The 18,610-nt window shown below is 38.5% G+C and overlaps 2 protein-coding genes across 6 annotated transcripts in view; one reads left to right on the top strand and one right to left on the bottom strand.

The window, feature by feature from the left end:
* pex1 (peroxisomal biogenesis factor 1) overlaps window positions 1–12,641 on the top strand; it is a 71,377-nt gene extending 58,736 nt beyond the window's left edge. For 2 of the 4 annotated variants that reach the window (XM_061931096.1, XM_061931098.1), the window contains 5 exons: window positions 3,877–4,056; window positions 4,204–4,401; window positions 4,504–4,674; window positions 12,128–12,258; window positions 12,334–12,641. In XM_061931096.1, the coding sequence (XP_061787080.1) occupies window positions 3,877–4,056; window positions 4,204–4,401; window positions 4,504–4,674; window positions 12,128–12,258; window positions 12,334–12,403 (750 nt within the window). In that variant the 3' untranslated portion in view covers window positions 12,404–12,641. Of the gene's footprint in view, window positions 1–3,876; window positions 4,121–4,203; window positions 4,402–4,503; window positions 4,675–12,127; window positions 12,259–12,325 lie in introns of those variants that run through there. The other 2 variants (XM_061931097.1, XM_061931100.1) reach the window with 2 other exon arrangements.
* elmo1 (engulfment and cell motility 1 (ced-12 homolog, C. elegans)) overlaps window positions 12,537–18,610 on the bottom strand; it is a 134,568-nt gene continuing 128,494 nt past the window's right edge. For both annotated transcript variants that reach the window (XM_061931101.1, XM_061931102.1), the window contains 2 exons: window positions 16,954–17,031; window positions 12,537–13,339 (listed from right to left, as the gene is read on the bottom strand). In XM_061931101.1, coding sequence (XP_061787085.1) covers window positions 13,139–13,339; window positions 16,954–17,031 — 279 coding nt within the window. In that variant the 3' untranslated portion in view covers window positions 12,537–13,138. The remainder of the gene's footprint in view (window positions 13,340–16,953; window positions 17,032–18,610) is intronic.

Genomic DNA, 18,610 nt, shown 5'->3' with positions numbered 1-18,610 from the left:
AGCCGCGGGTTGCCGACCCCTGCTCTAGACAAAGATGGCAAAATTATTGCTATGTTACATAAAATTAAAAACTCTAAATCAAAAGGCTCTTAACATGTTATATAAATATTTCGTACTCCCATATCTTAATTATTGTGTTGAAATCTGGGGTAACAATTACAAATCAAACATCAACTCTATGTTCTTACTTCAAAAGAAAGCGATTAGAATTGTAAATGATGCTGATTATCATGACCATACCAATGCTCTGTTTATTAAATTAAAAACATAAAAACTGCACGATCTTGTTGACCTCAACACTGCTATTGTGACGTACAAAGCTCATAACCACATGCTGCCTGGGTGTCTACAGGAGAGGTTCAAACCTAGGGAGAGTCCCTATGACCTCAGAGGTTCAGCTGTCTTCCAGAAAGCTAAGATAAGAACAAGCTTAAAAAGTAGATGTGTTTCTGTCAGGGGGGTTCAACTGTGGAACAGCTTGGATGATTCCTTAAAATGTCCCAGTTCCATTTACACATTTAAAAAACATTTTAAGACCAATGTCTTGAAAAAATATATCACTCTTGAATCAACACAGTAGTTAATACTATGATCAATGTTAATTACAAACTAAATGTGGGATATAAATAGTAATGGAAGTATAATTGTTTGTATATAGCAGGGGTCGGCAACCCAAAATGTTGAAAGAGCCTTATTGGACCAAAAATACAAAAACAAATCTGTCTGGAGCCGCAAAAAATTAAAAGCCATATTACATACAGATAGTGTGTCATGAGATATAAATTGAATTAATATGACTTTAAGGAAACTAAATGACCTCAAATATAGCTACAAATGAGGCATAATTATGCAATATGTACATATAGCTAGCCTAAATAGCATGTTAGCATCGATTAGCTCGCAGTCATGCAGTGACCAAATATGTCTGATTAGCACTCCACACAAGTCAATAACATCAACAAAACTCACCTTTGTGGATTCATGCACAACGTTAAAAGTTTGGTGGACAACATGAGACAGAAAAAGAAGTGGCATAAAACACGTCCTAGAAAGTCGCAGAAAGATATACATGTAAACAAACTAAGGTGAGTTCAAGGACTGCCAAAATTAGTAGGACAAAACGGCGCTCGCCAAATACTCTAATCAGTGAAGCATGTTTAATATAAACAGTGTGCTTTATAACAATTAGGGAGGTTTGTGTCATGTTTGTCCTCCTACAGAAACCATATTAAAACAAAAAATATATTTTTTTCCCCCCAACTTTTTCCATTTTTCATACATTTTTGAAAAAGCTCCAGAGAGCCACTAGGGCGGCGCTAAAGAGCCGCATGCGGCTCTAGAGCCGCGGGTTGCTGACCCCTGGTATATAGTATATAATTGGTACAAAGGTTTCAATCAATCAATCAATCAATCAATGTTTATTTATATAGCCCTAAATCAGTGTCTCAAAGGGCTGCACAAGCCACAACGACATCCTTGGCTCAGATCCCACATAAGGGCAAGGAAAAACTCACAACCCAGTGGGATGTCAATATGAATGACAATGAGAAACCTTGGAGAGGACCACAGATGTGGGTGACCCCCCCCCCCCCCAACACAGTGGTTCTTAACCTTGTTGGAGGTACCGAACCCCACCAGTTCCATATGCGCATTCACCGAACCCGCACCGTAATCATAAAATGATGTTATTATATTAAAGAAATACTAATAGATATATATTTTACAAACAGAAAGATACAGCAATGTACACATACGGTAATCCCATGTTTACATCTCATTGTGTTTTAGTGGAAACTAAATGCGATATCTGAAAGGGGTACACATTATTTCCAAAGTAGGACCCCCCCCACCCAGACATCTAATATTAGTACACAGCTCATGAAAAACAATATGTTATAGTCATTGTAAGTGGGCCAAAACACTTATATTAGAAAATAATCTCATGGAAATTACTGTTGTCATTTGATTACAATAATAAAACATTAAAGGGGAACATTATCACCAGACCTATGTAAGCGTCAATATATACCTTGATGTAGCAGAAAAAAGACCATATATTTTTTTAACCGATTTCCGAACTCTAAATGGGTGAATTTTGGCGAATTAAACGCCTTTCTATTATTCGCTCTCGGAGCGTTGTGACGTCACATCGGGAAGCAATCCGCCATTTTCTCAAACACATTACAAACACCTAGTCAAATCAGCTCTGTTATTTTCCGTTTTTTTCGACTGTTTTCCGTACCTTGGAGACATCATGCCTCGTCGGTGTGTTGTCGGAGGGTGTAACAACACGAACAGGGACGGATTCAAGTTGCACCAGTGGCCCAAAGATGCGAAAGTGGCAAGAAATTGGACGTTTGTTCCGCACACTTTACCGACGAAAGCTATGCTACGACAGAGATGGCAAGAATGTGTGGATATCCTGCGACACTCAAAGCAGATGCATTTCCAACTGGACTGGACAGATCAGCTTTCAGGAAAAGAGAGCGGATGAGGGTATGTCTACAGAATATATTAATTGATGAAAACTGGGCTGTCCGCACTCTCAAAGTGCATGTTGTTGCCAAATGTATTTCATATGCTGTAAACCTAGTTCATAGTTGTTAGTTTCCTTTAATGCCAAACAAACACATACCAATCGTTGGTTAGAAGGCGATCGCCGAATTTGTCCTCGCTTTCTCCCGTGTCGCTGGCTGTCGTGTCGTTTTTGTCGGTTTTGCTTGCATACGGTTCAAACCGATATGGCTCAATAGCTTCAGTTTCTTCTTCAATTTCGTTTTCGCCACCTGCCTCCACACTACAACCATCCGTTTCAATACATGCGTAATCTGTTGAATCGCTTAAACCGCTGAAATCCGAGTCTGAATCCGAGCTAATGTCACTATAGCTTGCTGTTCTATGCGCCATGTTTGTTTGTATTGGCATCACTGTGTGACGTCACAGGAAAATGGACGGGTGTATATAACGATGGTTAAAATCAGGCACTTTGAAGGTTTTTTTTAGGGATATTGCGTGATGGGTAAAAAAAATTTTTAAAACTTCGAAAAATAAAATAAGCCACTGGGAACTGATTTTTAATGGTTTTAACCCTTCTGAAATTGTGATAATGTTCCCCTTTAAACTTGTTATTTAGTCAGGTTTGGGACAGGTGTGCTGCAGGTGTGACCACATGTGCTCCACCGAATGCTCAAGGAGTTTTTGCGTTTGCTCACACATATGGAAAATTAGAGGGAACATCGTTTGGGGGTATCCATAATACGCCGATAGGGAAAAGTTTTTATTTACACGATAAGTCGGGCGTGTCTTGACCTCTGCCAAACCCCTGAGGCCGACTCACCGAACCCCTAGGGTTCGATCGAACCCAGGTTAAGAACCACTGATCTAACATAATAGTGAGAGTCCAGTCCATAGTGGATCTAGCATATTAGTGAGAGTCCAGTCCATAGTGGGACCAGCAGGAGACCATCCCAAGCGGAGACGGGTCAGCAGCGCAGAGATGTCCCCAACCGATGCACAGGCGAGCACTGTTTTAACTGGTTTAACATGTGTACAAGGATATTTCACATGTCTTTACTGTGTATATAATTGAACAGTGTTTATGTTGTGTACAAGGTGTATTTATAATATGTTGTGCAAAGGAAATTTCATAATTTTCGGAAGTTCATTTTGTATTTTACTTTGTTTATAGGGTTAGGCGCAATAAGTGTTCAACTTCAGCCCTAAACCCTTTCGGTCTGCAACATTTTCAATTTATGAATGTACAACTGTTTGTTTATGTAAAACTGTTGGTTTATTTGGTTGACCACTGACCGAAGAAATAATAAACTAAAACTAACTAAAGTTCTCCTCAGTCCTGATGATGCTGTTGACCAACAGGAAGACCGCCTGGCCATCCTGAAGGTTCTGAGCGCAGGTGTCCTCATGGCGCCCGACGTGGACCTGGAGGAGCTGGCGGCGCGGACCGGAGGCTTCACTGGGGCCGACCTGAAAGCACTGCTGTACAACGCCCAGCTGGAGGCGCTAAACGGCAGTCTGGAAGCTGACGCTGCAACACATGTAGATGTTTTATAATGAATCCACCATTGATTCAGAATGTAATAATGGGGATTCAATTCCACATGTAAACGTCACAGACAGGAAGTAGTACATAAACATTGCTGTCAGCTGCAGTCTAACAGATTTCTCCTCTTGTCTTCCTCCCAGGAAGGGCTGACATGCAACATGAGTCTCTCCTCCATGACGTTTCCCAACCACAGCAGCAGTTCCGACGACCCGGTGGACGAGGGGCACGCTCCAGCGAGCCCGGAACCTTCCAAAGAACAACATGGCGGCAATCTGTGGAGACTCTACTTTGGAAGCCCCCTTGAATCCGAGTGTGGGAATTCAGCAGCAGCAGATGTGGTGAGCAGTAGGAGATTTAGCATGTCTGCAAACGGAACCACTGGTTCTCCATGTGGAATTAAATGAGACAGGATTTGAGTTGGCCTTTTCCTTCTCTCGCAGTGCGTCTCGCAGTCCGACTCCCTGACCCTCGACCCCTCGACCCGCGCGCCCTCTCTGCTCCCCCTCACCATGTCCTCCCTCCGTAGCGGCTTGGAGGAGCTGACTGATGAGCATCTTCAGCGCCTCCAGGAGGACATCAGTCACATCAAGAGCAACTATTGCAAAGAAAAGGTACGCCTGTGAAATCATCATGGGGGTCTTAAAAAGTCCTAAATCCAGTCATTGGAATTCAAGGCCTTAAAACATCTTAAAACGTTGTATGAAGTCACAAGTATGACTTTGAAACGTCTTAAAAATGCTAATTTTTTTTCAACTTTGCCTATCATTCGCAATCTTTATGTAAGACAATAACATGTTTTTTTTAAATGCATTCTAACTCTTAAATAAAACTCAGCTAACATTGGAGATAATAGGATTTGCTCTATTATGCCTGTAAAGCGCTCCTAGAAAACATCCAAACACCTCCAACGTTTTATCTACACACTCTAAGTATATATGTCATGTAGTAACATTCATAATAACATGTAAGATTTATGTATTTGCCTCATTTTAAACATTCGGCCATGTATTAATTTGCACAGATGCATCACATTTGCTATTTCCTTCAACAACATGCCAGACTTCATGAGACAATACCGACTACTTTGGGACAAATTATGATCCAGAACTTTATATTTTTGATCCTGAATATAAGAAGGATGAGATACAAGTTTTTAGAAGTTGAGTGATAAACAGATCGATCAAGTAGCAGTAATGCAAAGTGCTCAACAAGAAATACAAACTACAAACATCCATCCATCCATTTTCTACCGCTTATTCCCTTTTGGGGTCACGGGGGGCGCTGGAGCCTATCTCAGCTACAATCGGGCGGAAGGCGGGGTAAACCCTGGACAACTACAAACTACAAACATAATAAAACAATTACTTACTGTATAATGTCTGCTCTCACTAGGATAAAGACTGATGTTTACTTCTCGTTTGGATGAAGAAATTATCATAATCCTTACAAGGGTCTTTTTATGTCTCTCTCGCCAACTCTGTTAAATCCATCAAAGTTGAATGTCAAATTTTACCAACTTTTTGGTTTAAGTCCTAGGGGTGTAACGATACACAAAAATTTCGGTTCGGTACGTACCTCGGTTTAGAGGTCACGGTTCGGTTCATTTTCGGTACAGTAAGAAAACAACAAAATATAAATTTTTGGGTTATTTATTTACCAAATTTGCAAAATCTTCCACCAAAAATATTTTTCTTAGTGGAATATTTGATGTGAAGTAATGGGAACCTTGGATAGGTCAATAATTCATAATAACATTGATTTTGATTCAATATTATGTTTTGAGCAATGACAGTTTGAAAGGAAAAAAAAACAGCTTTGTTTTATTAGTCAACATTGCAACTTTTTCTAAATTACATTTAACCTTTAAGCTTTTTTATTTCACTTTTGTTATGTTTTTGTTTATTTTAATAGTATTTTTAGAATGTGCCGTGGGCCTTTTAAAACATTAGCTGTGGGGCCGCAAATGGCACACTTTTGACACCCCTGGTATAGATAATAAAAAATTAAATGTGATAAATCTATGGATAATAAGCAGAGCCGGGCGACGCATGCGCGTTTATCATAACTCTCTCTCTCTCTCTCTCTCTGTCTCTGCCCCTCCCTCACCAATGCTGCTGCGCGCACAATTTGTTTTGTTTTTAACCCCTTCTTAACCCATACTTGCCAACCCTCCCGGATTTTCCGGGAGACTCCCGAAATTCAGCGCCTCTCCCGAAAACCTCCTGGGACAAATTTTCTCCCGAAATTCAGGCGGAGCTGGAGGCCACGCCCCCTCCAGGTCTGCATGGAGCAATGTTGTTGTAATATATTGAGTTGGAGGCAATAAACAGGCGAGGTGATGAAGTACGTCTCTTTACTGTAGACTTCAGAACAGAGTCACACACTTGACGTCAGGTGCGCAACACCACGTAAATCGTTAGCCAACCAAAAAGTAACCCCAGTACGCTATAGCCAACATTCACCAGGAGATGGCAACAGACAAACATAGATCACTCCATTGAATTACTCCCCTTTTAGAATTGTAGAAATTACTCAAAAGAAATAAACAACCCAACCAAAAAATGCAGCAGCTCATTTAAAAAACTGTACTTAAGCCACATTCTTTTTTTTTTTAGTACTGAACTCTTAACCCTCATTTGTAAACAATAACATGCTTATTATACAAACAGTATTTGTACATCTTTAACACAGATTTTTATACTGTCTTCAGAGATTCAGTTTTTTTGGTGGTACTCGAAACCTTTCTGGGTACCTGCGGATCACTGGTGTGGTTTTTGTGGTGGGTGATCTGGGTTCTGATGATGGCAAAACTCGGCAGCCCTTGAATCTGGTTCAATGATGAGACTAGTTTGTGTCTGACTCACTGATGGTCCTGGTGATGGAACTGAAACAGCACTGTCCAGGTACATTTTCTGTAACTGGTGGAGACTAGATAACCGTCAGTCTCTCCATGTTTTCTCGCCATGGTAACATGTGATCCACATGCACTGTGCGCTGTCTCTGTCCCTCTTGATAGATACATAGATTGATATATATATATGTGTATATATATATATATGTATATATATATATATATATATATATATATATATATATATATATATATATATATATATATATATATATATATATATTTATTTTATTATATATATATATATATATTTATTATATATATATATATATATATATATATATATATATATATATATATATATATATACAGTATATATATATATGAAATACTTGGTGAATTCTAGCTGTAAATATACTCCTCCCCTCTTAGCCACGCCCCCCCAACCCCCACCTCTCGAAATTGGAGGTCTCAAGGTTGACAAGTATGTCTTAACCCTGAACGTAGATTGAAAATACACGCAACCCTAACTCAAAATGCCGGACATTTGAGGCATTTAAGAAACTCTGCCCTGACAGCTCCGCAAAAGAGGACATGTCCGGTGAAAAGAGGGCGTATGGTCAGTTTTTCGTAGCCCGTTAGCTAGCAGCTAATGTCCGGCATTGTTGTTTACACAACGTGCGTTACGCTACTTAATATGTCCGTGTGGGAACTCGTTCGGTACACCTCCGAACCAAACCGGAACCCCCGTACCGAAACGGTTCGATACAAATACACGTACCGTTACACCCCTACTAAGTCCACATCCTTCTACATCCAGGTGAGAGACATGATTTATAATCAAGAATTAGGCGATGCAGCAGCTCAATATGTCAACATAGCAGCATAAGCTGGTGAGCTCTCTGTCATCATGGTGGCACTAAAAGTAGCATGAGCGCCTATAATAACAATATCGCTAATATTTGTTTAATACTCAGGTCACAAGATGTAAATGGAGTATTGATGGCTGTTTTCCGATGTTGCTTCAGAGAACTTTATAGGCACAATAGATTACTCCCATTAGGTGCATTGTTAGCCACCTCGCATTTGTTTTATTTCACAAGTTAGAATGCATAAAAAATTAAAAAACATGTTTTGGTCTAACAGAAGGATTGCAACAAAATAAGTGCAGTTCCCCTTTAAAACAAATGTATACATTTCAGAGCGTTGTATAGAATTTAAAAAACGTAACACATGAATTAGCTGTGTGCCCTGTCAGAATTTTTGGAGGATTACAAAAGGCCGCGGCAAAGCCGAGTTATTTGTGTAGGGTACTAAGAGCAAGTTCAACCTTTTGTGGCTGTAGAACAAACAAGTTAATGCATGGTTGAAGCTGGCGGTATAAAATGTTTTTTATGAGATGTTTACTAGTGAAATTATACAGATACAGTAATCACATGCTGATTTCTCTGTGGCCTAATGGCTAATAGTAGTGCACTCACAGCAGCATAACTAAAAAAAAAAAAAGACAAATTTTTTCATGTTTTTTCTATTATTTATTCCAATAATTACACATTTTAAACTAATCTTTTCTGCAAGTAACAGCAACAACTGACATTAAAAGCTGTAAAGGTTGTCTGCTTAAATTCAGTTTGTGTTTGGGTGAGGACCCGGAAAGAAATAAATGTGAATGTTATCTTGTCATGCTAAGTAATAATTACTAGTCCTTGTTTATTTGAATGCATTGTTTGCATGTACCATACCAGATACAAAATCTTGCAATACATAATCTCTTTTTTTTTTTTTTTTTTTTTTTAAGGCAATTGTTAGCGTTTTCCTGTCTTTTTACAAATTTGTGTAGGACGTATGTTCTTCCGTGTATGCTCAATTCTAACAGACACTGCAAAAGTTAACCATTTAGCCAGGGGTGCTCACACTTTTTCTGCAGGCGAGCTACTTTTCAATTGATCAAGTCGTGGGGATCTACCTCATTCATATATATCATTTATATTTACTTATTTATGAAATATATGTTTTTGTTAATAAGTTAAAGGTGTTTAATGATAATGCAAGCATGTTTAACACATATAGTTAATATTGTTAATAAATTAAAGGTGTTTAATGATAATGCAATCATGTTTAACACATAGTTAATATTGTTAATAAATTAAAGGTGTTTAATGATAATACAAGAATGTTTAATACATATAGTTAATATTGTTAATAAATTAAAGGTGTTTAATGATAATACAAGTATGTTTAATACATATAGTTAATATTGTTAACAAGTTAAAGGTGTTTAAAGATAATGCAAGCATGTTTAATATATATAGTTAATATTGTTAACAAGTTAAAGGTGTTTAATGATAATACAAGCATGTTTAATACATATAGTTAATATTATTAATAAGTTAAAGGTGTTTAAAGATAATGCAAGCATGTTTAACACATATAGTTAATATTGTTAACAAGTTAAGGTGTTTAAAGATAATACAGGCATGTTTAACACATATAGATTCCTTTCTTTCATGAAGACAAGAATATAAGTTGGTGTATTACCTGATTCTGATGACTTGCATTGATTGGAATCAGACAGTGGTGCTAAAAACGTCCGCATTTTCGAATGAAGGAGGAAAAAGTCCTCCTTTCTGTCCAATACCACATGAAAGTGGTTGGTTTTTGGCATCTTATTTGTCCAGCTTCCATACTCCTTTGTATACACTTTACAAGAAATACATTGTCGGCAAACTCCGTAGCTTGCTAGCTTGTGCACGCCAGCTTTCTGAGACTCGTTTTGTTAGCGCAACTGTGCAGTCGGTCTTTGGAGTTTTGACGACAGGTACGGCGCCAGAGTCTGTTGAAATAAAGCGTTTCTCGCCTTCCAGTCGGTAATTTTAATGAGCTGGCAGCAGCCAGCGTCATCTCAGAAGACCCTCGGGTGCCGTGAATGTCAATCAAGTGACGAAAGTGACGTCAGAGTGAAGATTTATGATCGTTCATTTTTAGGACTATTTTTTTAATGCCTGGCTGGTGATCGACTGACACACCCTCCGAGATCGACCGGTAGCTCGCGATCGACGTAATAAGCACCCCTGCATTTAGCTTTAGCAGGGACGCTAACAGTCCCTTTCACAGACGATATTTTGTTGTGCGTTTCTCCACCATGGCCAACTTTACAGTTGTTCTTACTGAGAAAAACACTCGATTAGAAGCACCTTCTGCAAGAAAACCTTCGAAACATTGGGCATAAAGGCATTGCAAAGTCTGTAAAATGGCTGTTAGGTTAAGAATGTTTTTTCTAACGTGAAAGAGCAGTAAATGAGTTATCAGCGTTTTAGTGAGTCACTAAAAAGTATTTAAGGGGAACTGCTATTTTGGGGGGAATTTTGTTTATCGTTCACAATCATTATGAAAGACATGATGGATATATATATATATATATATTTTTTTTATGCGGTCTAACTCGTAAATGAACGTAAAAAAAAAATCCAAAAAGCGGCACCAATACTCAGTTTACGTTTCATGACTTGAATATTAACCAAGTATTACAGATATTGTTATTATAAGCGCTAACGCAGACAAACTATTTATAGCGGTGCCATGATCACAAGCTTGTGTGCCCTTTGTCCATCCATCCATCCATCCATTTTCTACCGCTTATTCCCTTCGGGGTCGCTGGAGCCTATCTCAGCTACTAATCGGGCGGAAGGCGGTGTACACCCTGGACAAGTCGCCACTGATTTTTGCGAAATGTAAGGCCTTAAAAGCATGTCCGGCGGCATTAAAACATTTTCACTCAATTGCAATTTGCAGCAAAAAAGACAACAAAACAAACCACTTGACCCAGTTTTTCCCAGTTGGGGGATGAAAAGTGCTATTTTTGCCTACAAATGTTGACATTCCATTTTATTTTGATGTTTGCTTACCTATTTAGGATGATTAGGTTACTCACCTTCCAATTACAATGGTAATAGGAGTATAGTAATGAAAAATATGTTTGTCTGACAAGGTTACTTGCATTAATATTAGAGATGTCCGATAATGGCTTTTTTGCCGATATTCCGAAATTGTCCAACTCTTAAATACCGATTCCGATATCAACCGGTACTGATGTATACAGTCGTGGAATTAACACATTATTATGCCTAATTTTGTTGTGATGCCCTGCTGGATGCATTAAACAATGTAACAAGGTTTTCCAAAATAAATCAACTCAAGTTATGGAAAAAAAATGCCAACATGGCACTGCCATATTTATTATTGAAGTCACAAAGTGCATTATTTTTTTTTAACATGCCTCAAAACAGCAGCTTGGAATTTGGGACATGCTCTCCCTGAGAGAGCATGAGGAGGTTGAGGTGGGCGGGGTTTGGGGTTAGCGGGGGGGTGTATATGTAGCGTACCGGAAGAGTTAGTGCTGCAAGGGGTTCTGGGTATTTGTTCTGTTGTGTTTATGTTGTGTTACGGTGCGGATGTTCTCCCGAAATGTTTGTCATTCTTGTTTGGTGTGGGTTCACAGTGTGGCGCATATTTGTAACAGTGTTACTCAGTGGCCTAGTGGTTAGAGATCGGCAGGTTGTGAGTTCAAACCCCGGCTGAGTCATACCAAAGACTATAAAAATAGGATGTTCATCTAATTGGGGGTTAAATCACCAAAAATGATTCTCGGGCGTGGCCACCGCTGCTGCTCACTGCTCCCCTCACCTCCCAAAGGGTGATTAAGGGTGATGGGTCAAATGCAGAGAATAATTTCGCCACATCGAGTGTGTGTGTGTGACAGTCATTGGTACTTTAACTTTAAAGTTGTTTATACGGCCACCCTCAGTGTGACCTGTATGGCTGTTGACCAAGTATGCTTTGCATTCACTTGTGTGTGTGAAAAGCCGTAGATATTATGAGATTGGGCCGGCACGCAAAGGCAGTGCCTTGAAGGTTTATTGGCGCTCTGTACTTCTCCCTACATCCGTGTACACAGCGGCGTTTTAAAAGTCATACATTTTACTTTTTGAAACCAATACCGATAATTTCCGATATTAATTTTTAATGCATTTATCGGCTGATAATATCGGCAATCTCTAATTAATATACAACACTTAGAAATAATTCCGGGCCTATGATTTTTTTTCATTTCTTTGTACTTTTCTGTCAGTATTGAAATGAGATGGTTTTAAATTTGACTTGTTTAAACCTGCAGAGACTGAATCTGTGACTTTGCTTCCGTTCAATGTGTTCAGGGGGAGCGGGTGTGTGTCCAGTCGGCCTCCAGACAGCCGGGCATCCTGCTACGTCCAGCGCACCTGCACGCCGCCCTGGACGTCACCAGGCCGTCCCTCAGCGACGACGAGTGGCGCAGACACGCAGCACTGTGAGTGGCGCCGCACAACAAGCACAAATACAAGAATGTTCATGTGCGTGTCACTAAACGTTTGCAGGTATGAAGCCTTCAGAGGTTCGGCAGCTCCAACATTCCGACCTGGACAACGCGTGACGCTCGCCTGATGGTGACGTAACAAAACACTGTGACTTATTTAATTACTGGACAATATTTGTCACTGTCGTTTAGAATGTAAAGAATATTTCAAATCTAAGTTAAATTTGGTGTACTTTTTGTATTGGCCGTAAAGAAGAAAGGAGCTGGCAGCCTTTAGTCTTTCAACCTTTAATGTAAACAGCAGTTGTGGGGAAAAATGTTTAAATAGGAAGGCAGAGGGAGGGCAAGTGACTGTGGGGGTAAATACTGCGTATATATATATATAAAAAAAACAAACATACTAGAAATAATCATGTCTTTAAATTAAAAAAATACATTAACTTTCAAATTCTAAAGCTTCCCTTTGCAAATGGAGTCACAGTCGAAAGCAATCACGACGCGATAAAGAAAATATTGCTCAGGAATGTTGAGTACAGCAGTCGTTGAAACGAAGGAAGGTAGGCGGGACAACAAAAAGTCGTAACAGTCGTCAGCTGACAGGAAAAGAAGTGAGTGTATACTTCGGCTGTGTGAGGAGTAACATTTAGCTGCCACAAATACTGTCTGTGTGTGACGTGACAGGAAATAGCAACAAGCGTGTGGACTAAACAAAGATGGCTGCCCCATCACTACCTGCACTGAAAGCCCTGAGGACAAATCATAAGAGAAAAAAGGCAGAAAGAGGATTAAGGAATCATCTCCATGGTAACCGGTGGTTGTATTGTTTGGTGGCATCACAGTTCATCAAACCGTCTTGTACGGGGTGGAGGGAGGGCTAGTTACAATCGTAAACAAAGTCATAGTTGCTAGGCTCTTTGGGAATGGGAGGCGGAGCCTCTGGAATCTGGATGTTTTCCAGGTCCAAGAGGCGGAGTTTCATCTCCATGGAGAGCAGAGTGTCCATGTCGGATTTGGTGTAGTCGCTGGCCATCTCCTTGCCCAGCAGGGCGTTCAGACCGTCCGTCCACACGCAGTACTGAAATAAATGCAACTCGAATAACTACCACTTCAATCAGCATGAGGGCTGGACAATTTAAAAACTACTTTTCATCTCTATTTCTCACGATCATAAAAATATTATGGGAAAAACTGATTACTGCCGCGCAACGTGCATGCAAATCCCTGAAAATTGTGCTCTTTTTTTTTAAGGACCTCACCATGGTTGGTACTTTTCGCGCAAGTATGTCTAAATGCAACAAACAACGCCATAAGATTTAGTGTTAGGGAATGATGGAATGTGCTGTTAAACGAATATCAAGAAATAAATAAAATGCTGTCATTGTGAGTAGAATGAACATTTGTTTGTGAAAATAATTTGTCCGATTCTGCTCATTCATCCCCGAAAGACTCAACTCGTCCCGTCCTAAATAATGTCGATAGGGTCACTCGAAATAGCTCTGAACCTACTCAGTGGCCTAGTGGTTAGAGTGTCCTGCCTGAGATGGGTAGGTTGTGAGTTCAAACCCCGGCCGAGTCATACCAAAGACTATAACAATGGGAGCCATTACCTCCCTGCTTGGCACTCAGCATCAAGGGTTGGAATTGGGGGTTAAATCACCAAAAATGATTCCCGGGCGCGGCACCGCTGCTGCCCATTGCTCCCCTCACCTCCCAGGGGGGGTGAACAAGGGGATGGGTCAAATGTAGAGGACAAATTTCACCACACCTAGTGTGTGTGTGACAATCATTGGTACTTTAACAGTGCAACATCCAGTATGACTGCGCTAACAAAATAAATGTTTCAAAAAAGTACCTTTCACAAGTATTATTTACTTTAATTAAGCTATCGTTAATACATTTACAAAAATATGCTTTAACCTAAAATACTAGTCAAAATTGTCCAAAGACGTATTGCATTTAATTAAATTGTATTATGACACATACAACAGAATAAAAAAAAAAGTAACATATATTATATCAGTTTGTTATAGTCGCACTATAAATACCGTACTTTCCCAAGCTTTGAACTTATACAAATGTGCGGCTAATCTATGGATTTTGTTTCGTTGACGTCTAAATTACGCAAATCAAACAATGTACTAAAATGAAGGAAACTCAAGTGTTTACAGAGTAAATAATCCTGATAAACATCTTATTACTCTCAAAGAATGAATAAAGACATCAATGAGTTTTCTGTTTTGTTTTACTGCCGTGTTACAAACATCGTTTGGAAACATTCACAAAATAGATCTATTTTTCGGATTATAAATCGCTCCGGCCGAAAATGCATACCATATTTTTCGGACTCTAAGTCGCAGTTTTTTTCATAGTTTGGCCGGGGGTGCGACTTATACTGGAGCGACATGTGTGAAATTATTAACACATTACCGTAAAATATCAAATAATCTTATTTAGCTCATTCATGTAAGACAGTGGTTCTCAACCTTTTTTCAGTGATGTACCCCCTGTGAATTTTTTTTAAATTCAAGTACCCCCTAATCAGAGCAAAGCAATTTTGGTTGAAAAAAAGAGATAAAGAAGTAAAATACAGCACTATGTCATCAGTTTCTGATTTATTCAATTGTATAACAGTGCAAAATATTGCTCATTTGTAGCGGTCTTTCTTGAACTATTTGGGAAAAAAAAGATAGGTTTTTATTTATATTTATAAAGGATTTTTGAATTGTTGCTATTTTTAGAATATTTAAAAAAAATCTCACATACCCCTTGGCATTCCTTCAAGTACCCCCAGGGGTACGCGTACCCCCATTCGAGAACCACTGATGTAAGAGACTAGACGTACCGATAGAAGAGGAAGCGGCGCATTGTCTACCTTTGGAGTTGGCAAAGTTGTTTAGAAGCGACACCGAGGAAGAATATTTCACGGGATTTAGCGATTAGGAGTGACAGATTGTTTGGTAAACGTATAGCATGTTCTATATGTTATAGTTATTTGAATGACTCTTACCATAATATGTTACGTTAACATACCAGTTGTTTACATATAACGTACACTTATTCAGCCTGTTGTTCACTATTCTTTATTTTAAATTGCCTTTCAAATGTCTATTCTTGGTGTTGGCTTTTATCAAATACATTTCCCCAAAAAATGCGATTTATACTCCAGTGCGACTTATATATGTTTTTTTCCTTCTTTATTGTGCGATTTATACTCCAGAGTGATTTATAATCCGAAAACTACGGTAATGAAGAAGGAAAAAAACATATAAGTCGCACTGGAGTACAAGTCGCATTTTTGGGGGAAATGGTTGGGGGCGTGGTTAAGAGGGAAGGAGTATATTGACAGCTAGAATTCACCAAGTCAAGTATTTCATATATATATATATATATATATATATATATATATATATATATATATATCCTGAAAATATGCAAAGAAAACTGTTTAGATAATTGATACTTCAAACTTGCATACATAAATCTTAAGGAATATAACATAACTTGGCTTCTGAGAGCTTCAAAATGTAATGAATAAAATGCTAAAGTTGTTGATAAACAAGCAATTATTTTAATAATTAAATATGGTCATTTTAAATGAATAATTATAGAAATTTAAAATTAATTATTTCAAATATGTTTATTTTAATGTATAATTCTAATGCCTGGATGTAATAAGGAGTCAGAAAAAATACAAATAAAAATACAATTAATTTTGATGTTTTTAGCAAAATATAGTAAAAATGTATTTAGTTTTTCTTTTCTTTTTTTTATTAATAAATATATTTATTTTTAGGTAAGATAAACATAATAATACAATTTATCTCTAGTCTGGATGATTTAGTTCTTCGTGAAAAAAGGCTGTCCTCAGGTCCGCATGGAGCTGGAGGGGGCGTGGCCTCCAGCTCTTTACGCAATTTAAAATAAATCAAGAATAGTGAACAACAGGCTGAATAAGTGTACGTTATATGAGGCATAAATAACCAACTGGTATGTTAACGTAACATATTATGGTAAGAGTCATTCAAATAACTATAACATATAGAACATGCGATACGTTTACCAAACAATCTGTCACTCCTAATTGCTAAATCCCATGAAATCTTCTTCCTCGGTGTCGCTTCTAAACAACTCTGCCAACTCCAAAGGTAGACAATGCGGCCGCTTCCTCTTCTATCGGTACGTCGCTTACGTCAGAGTCATCGTCAGTTGCAGTTCCAATTATTCCAGCCTTTCTGAATCCGGAAAGGATGGTTTCGGTTGTCACTGAATTTTTATTGGTTGACGTGTGTGTGACGATTGCTGATATATGTTTAGTCTCTTACGTGAATGAGCTAAATAATATTATTTGATATTTTACGGTAATGTGTTAATCATTTCACACATAAGTCACTCCTGAGTATAAGTCGCACCCCCGGCCAAACTGTGAGAAAAACTGCGATTTATAATCCGAAAAATATGGTAACTATCTCATTTCACAACTAACTAGTATGTATACCTGTGGCCTACTACATGAAAATGTTTTTTCTTCTCAAATTTAATGGGTGTGGCTTATAGCCCGGAAAAGACGGTAGTCATGTTTTCAACATCCAAAATAAAGTGATTATTTTTGCCAAAATCGTCCAGCCCTCTCTCGGACATATTCCATCTAAGCCAGAAAACAGTGATTGACGTTTGTTGTCATTGTCTTACCTCATGTTTGTCCGGGGCGATAAAGTTTAAATATTCGTCCGACTCGTAGAGGACTGAGAAGGCCAGCTCCAGCACCTCCTGCAGAAAGGATCACAAAGTTGTAAGAAGACTTGTGGATTATATGAAGACTATTCTGTCATACATCGCTAATCTTCTTAACAGGAAGGGATAACTTCTCTTCAGTAGAGTTGAGTCCTTGTCGCGTTGTGGAAAATATCCCCAACAATGTAATAATGAGGCATGGATGCTGGACCCCTCTTGTCAGTGCAAATATTATTTTTAACGCTGCCATTCCTTTGCACTACAAACATTGTTTTAATGTGATGTCATTCATAACCAGCCTCAAACTTGTCCCATTCATAAAAACTGTAATAGTAAGACAAAAATGTTTGCAGCACTAATGGGGAGATTTAAGACAATGTGGGCCAAAAGTTTGGACACACCTTCTTATTCACAACACAACTGATGGTCCCCACCCCCATTGATTAAAGCAAGAGATTCCACTAATCAACCCTGATAAGGCACACCTGTGAAGTGACAACCATTTCAAGTGACTACCTCTTGAAGCTCATGGAGAGAATACCAAGAGTGTGCAAAGCTGTAATCAGAGCAAAGGGTGGCTATTTTGAAGAAACTAGAAAATAAAACATGTTTTCAGTTATTTTTTTGTTAAGTACATAACTCCACATGTGTTCATTCATAGTTTTGATGTGACAATCTACAATGTAAATAGTCATGAAAATAAAGACAACGCATTGAATGAGAAGGTGTGTCCAAACTTTTGGCCTGTACTGCATACTGTACAATACCTTAAAACCCGTAACGGCACAAACAAATGGCTACTGAGTAAGTGTTGTATTTTTTGGCCTTGCGTTTTGCTGCTTGTATGAAAAGTAGGCCTGGCCGATATTGATTTTATCAATAAATTTGAGTTTTTTGTCGCAAACGGTTTAAAAAATAAAACTATTATTTTTTTCTCCTCTTGCTCCGTCATACTTTTTGGCCCCAGGACGTTCCATAGCTTCAGATTTCTCCCTTTTTGTCCTTAGCGGAGATTCACGCACCTAGCAAAACATGGTTAATGTTAACGCTAACGAGAGCGAGACGTTTGTTCCAAAGAAAAGTGTCGTCGGTGGTTTGGTTTTGCGGCAACAGGCGTAGAACAAAGGACTGCACGCTGCAAAGTTTGTTTGAAAAAGGAATCAGCACAAAACACTTATTCTAGCCGAGTGTAGGAAATATGACAACAAACTCCGTCTGAAATGCAGCTTACAAGATGAGAAAGAAGCACAGTTATTAAGTGGTCGCTCTGCACATCGCCAAGATGTGGGAATGAAAAAGCCTGTGCTTATCCACACTAAAACTATATTCTTCCCAATGATTTTACTTGATTATTTATTTGCATCCAAAGTTAATGCTACAGAAGTATTTTGTTCAAGGTAAAAATTTTAAGTTAGCACTTTATTCATCTCAATTATTATTTGCTACATTTTTGTTATCCCAGAAAAGGCTTCCATAAAAAGTACATTATTCAAATGAGAATTTAGCACAGAGTAAGATTTGAGTGTCACTTTATAAAGTTTTTGATCAAATTAAAGAAAACACGTGTTTTCTATTATTTCTCTCATTTGTATTCAATGGTTTCTTTAAAAAGTTG

Source organism: Nerophis lumbriciformis, linkage group LG37 (genome assembly GCF_033978685.3).
Source record: "Nerophis lumbriciformis linkage group LG37, RoL_Nlum_v2.1, whole genome shotgun sequence".
Taxonomy (NCBI): domain Eukaryota; kingdom Metazoa; phylum Chordata; class Actinopteri; order Syngnathiformes; family Syngnathidae; genus Nerophis; species Nerophis lumbriciformis.
This window is presented reverse-complemented; position numbering and strand designations above follow the sequence as displayed.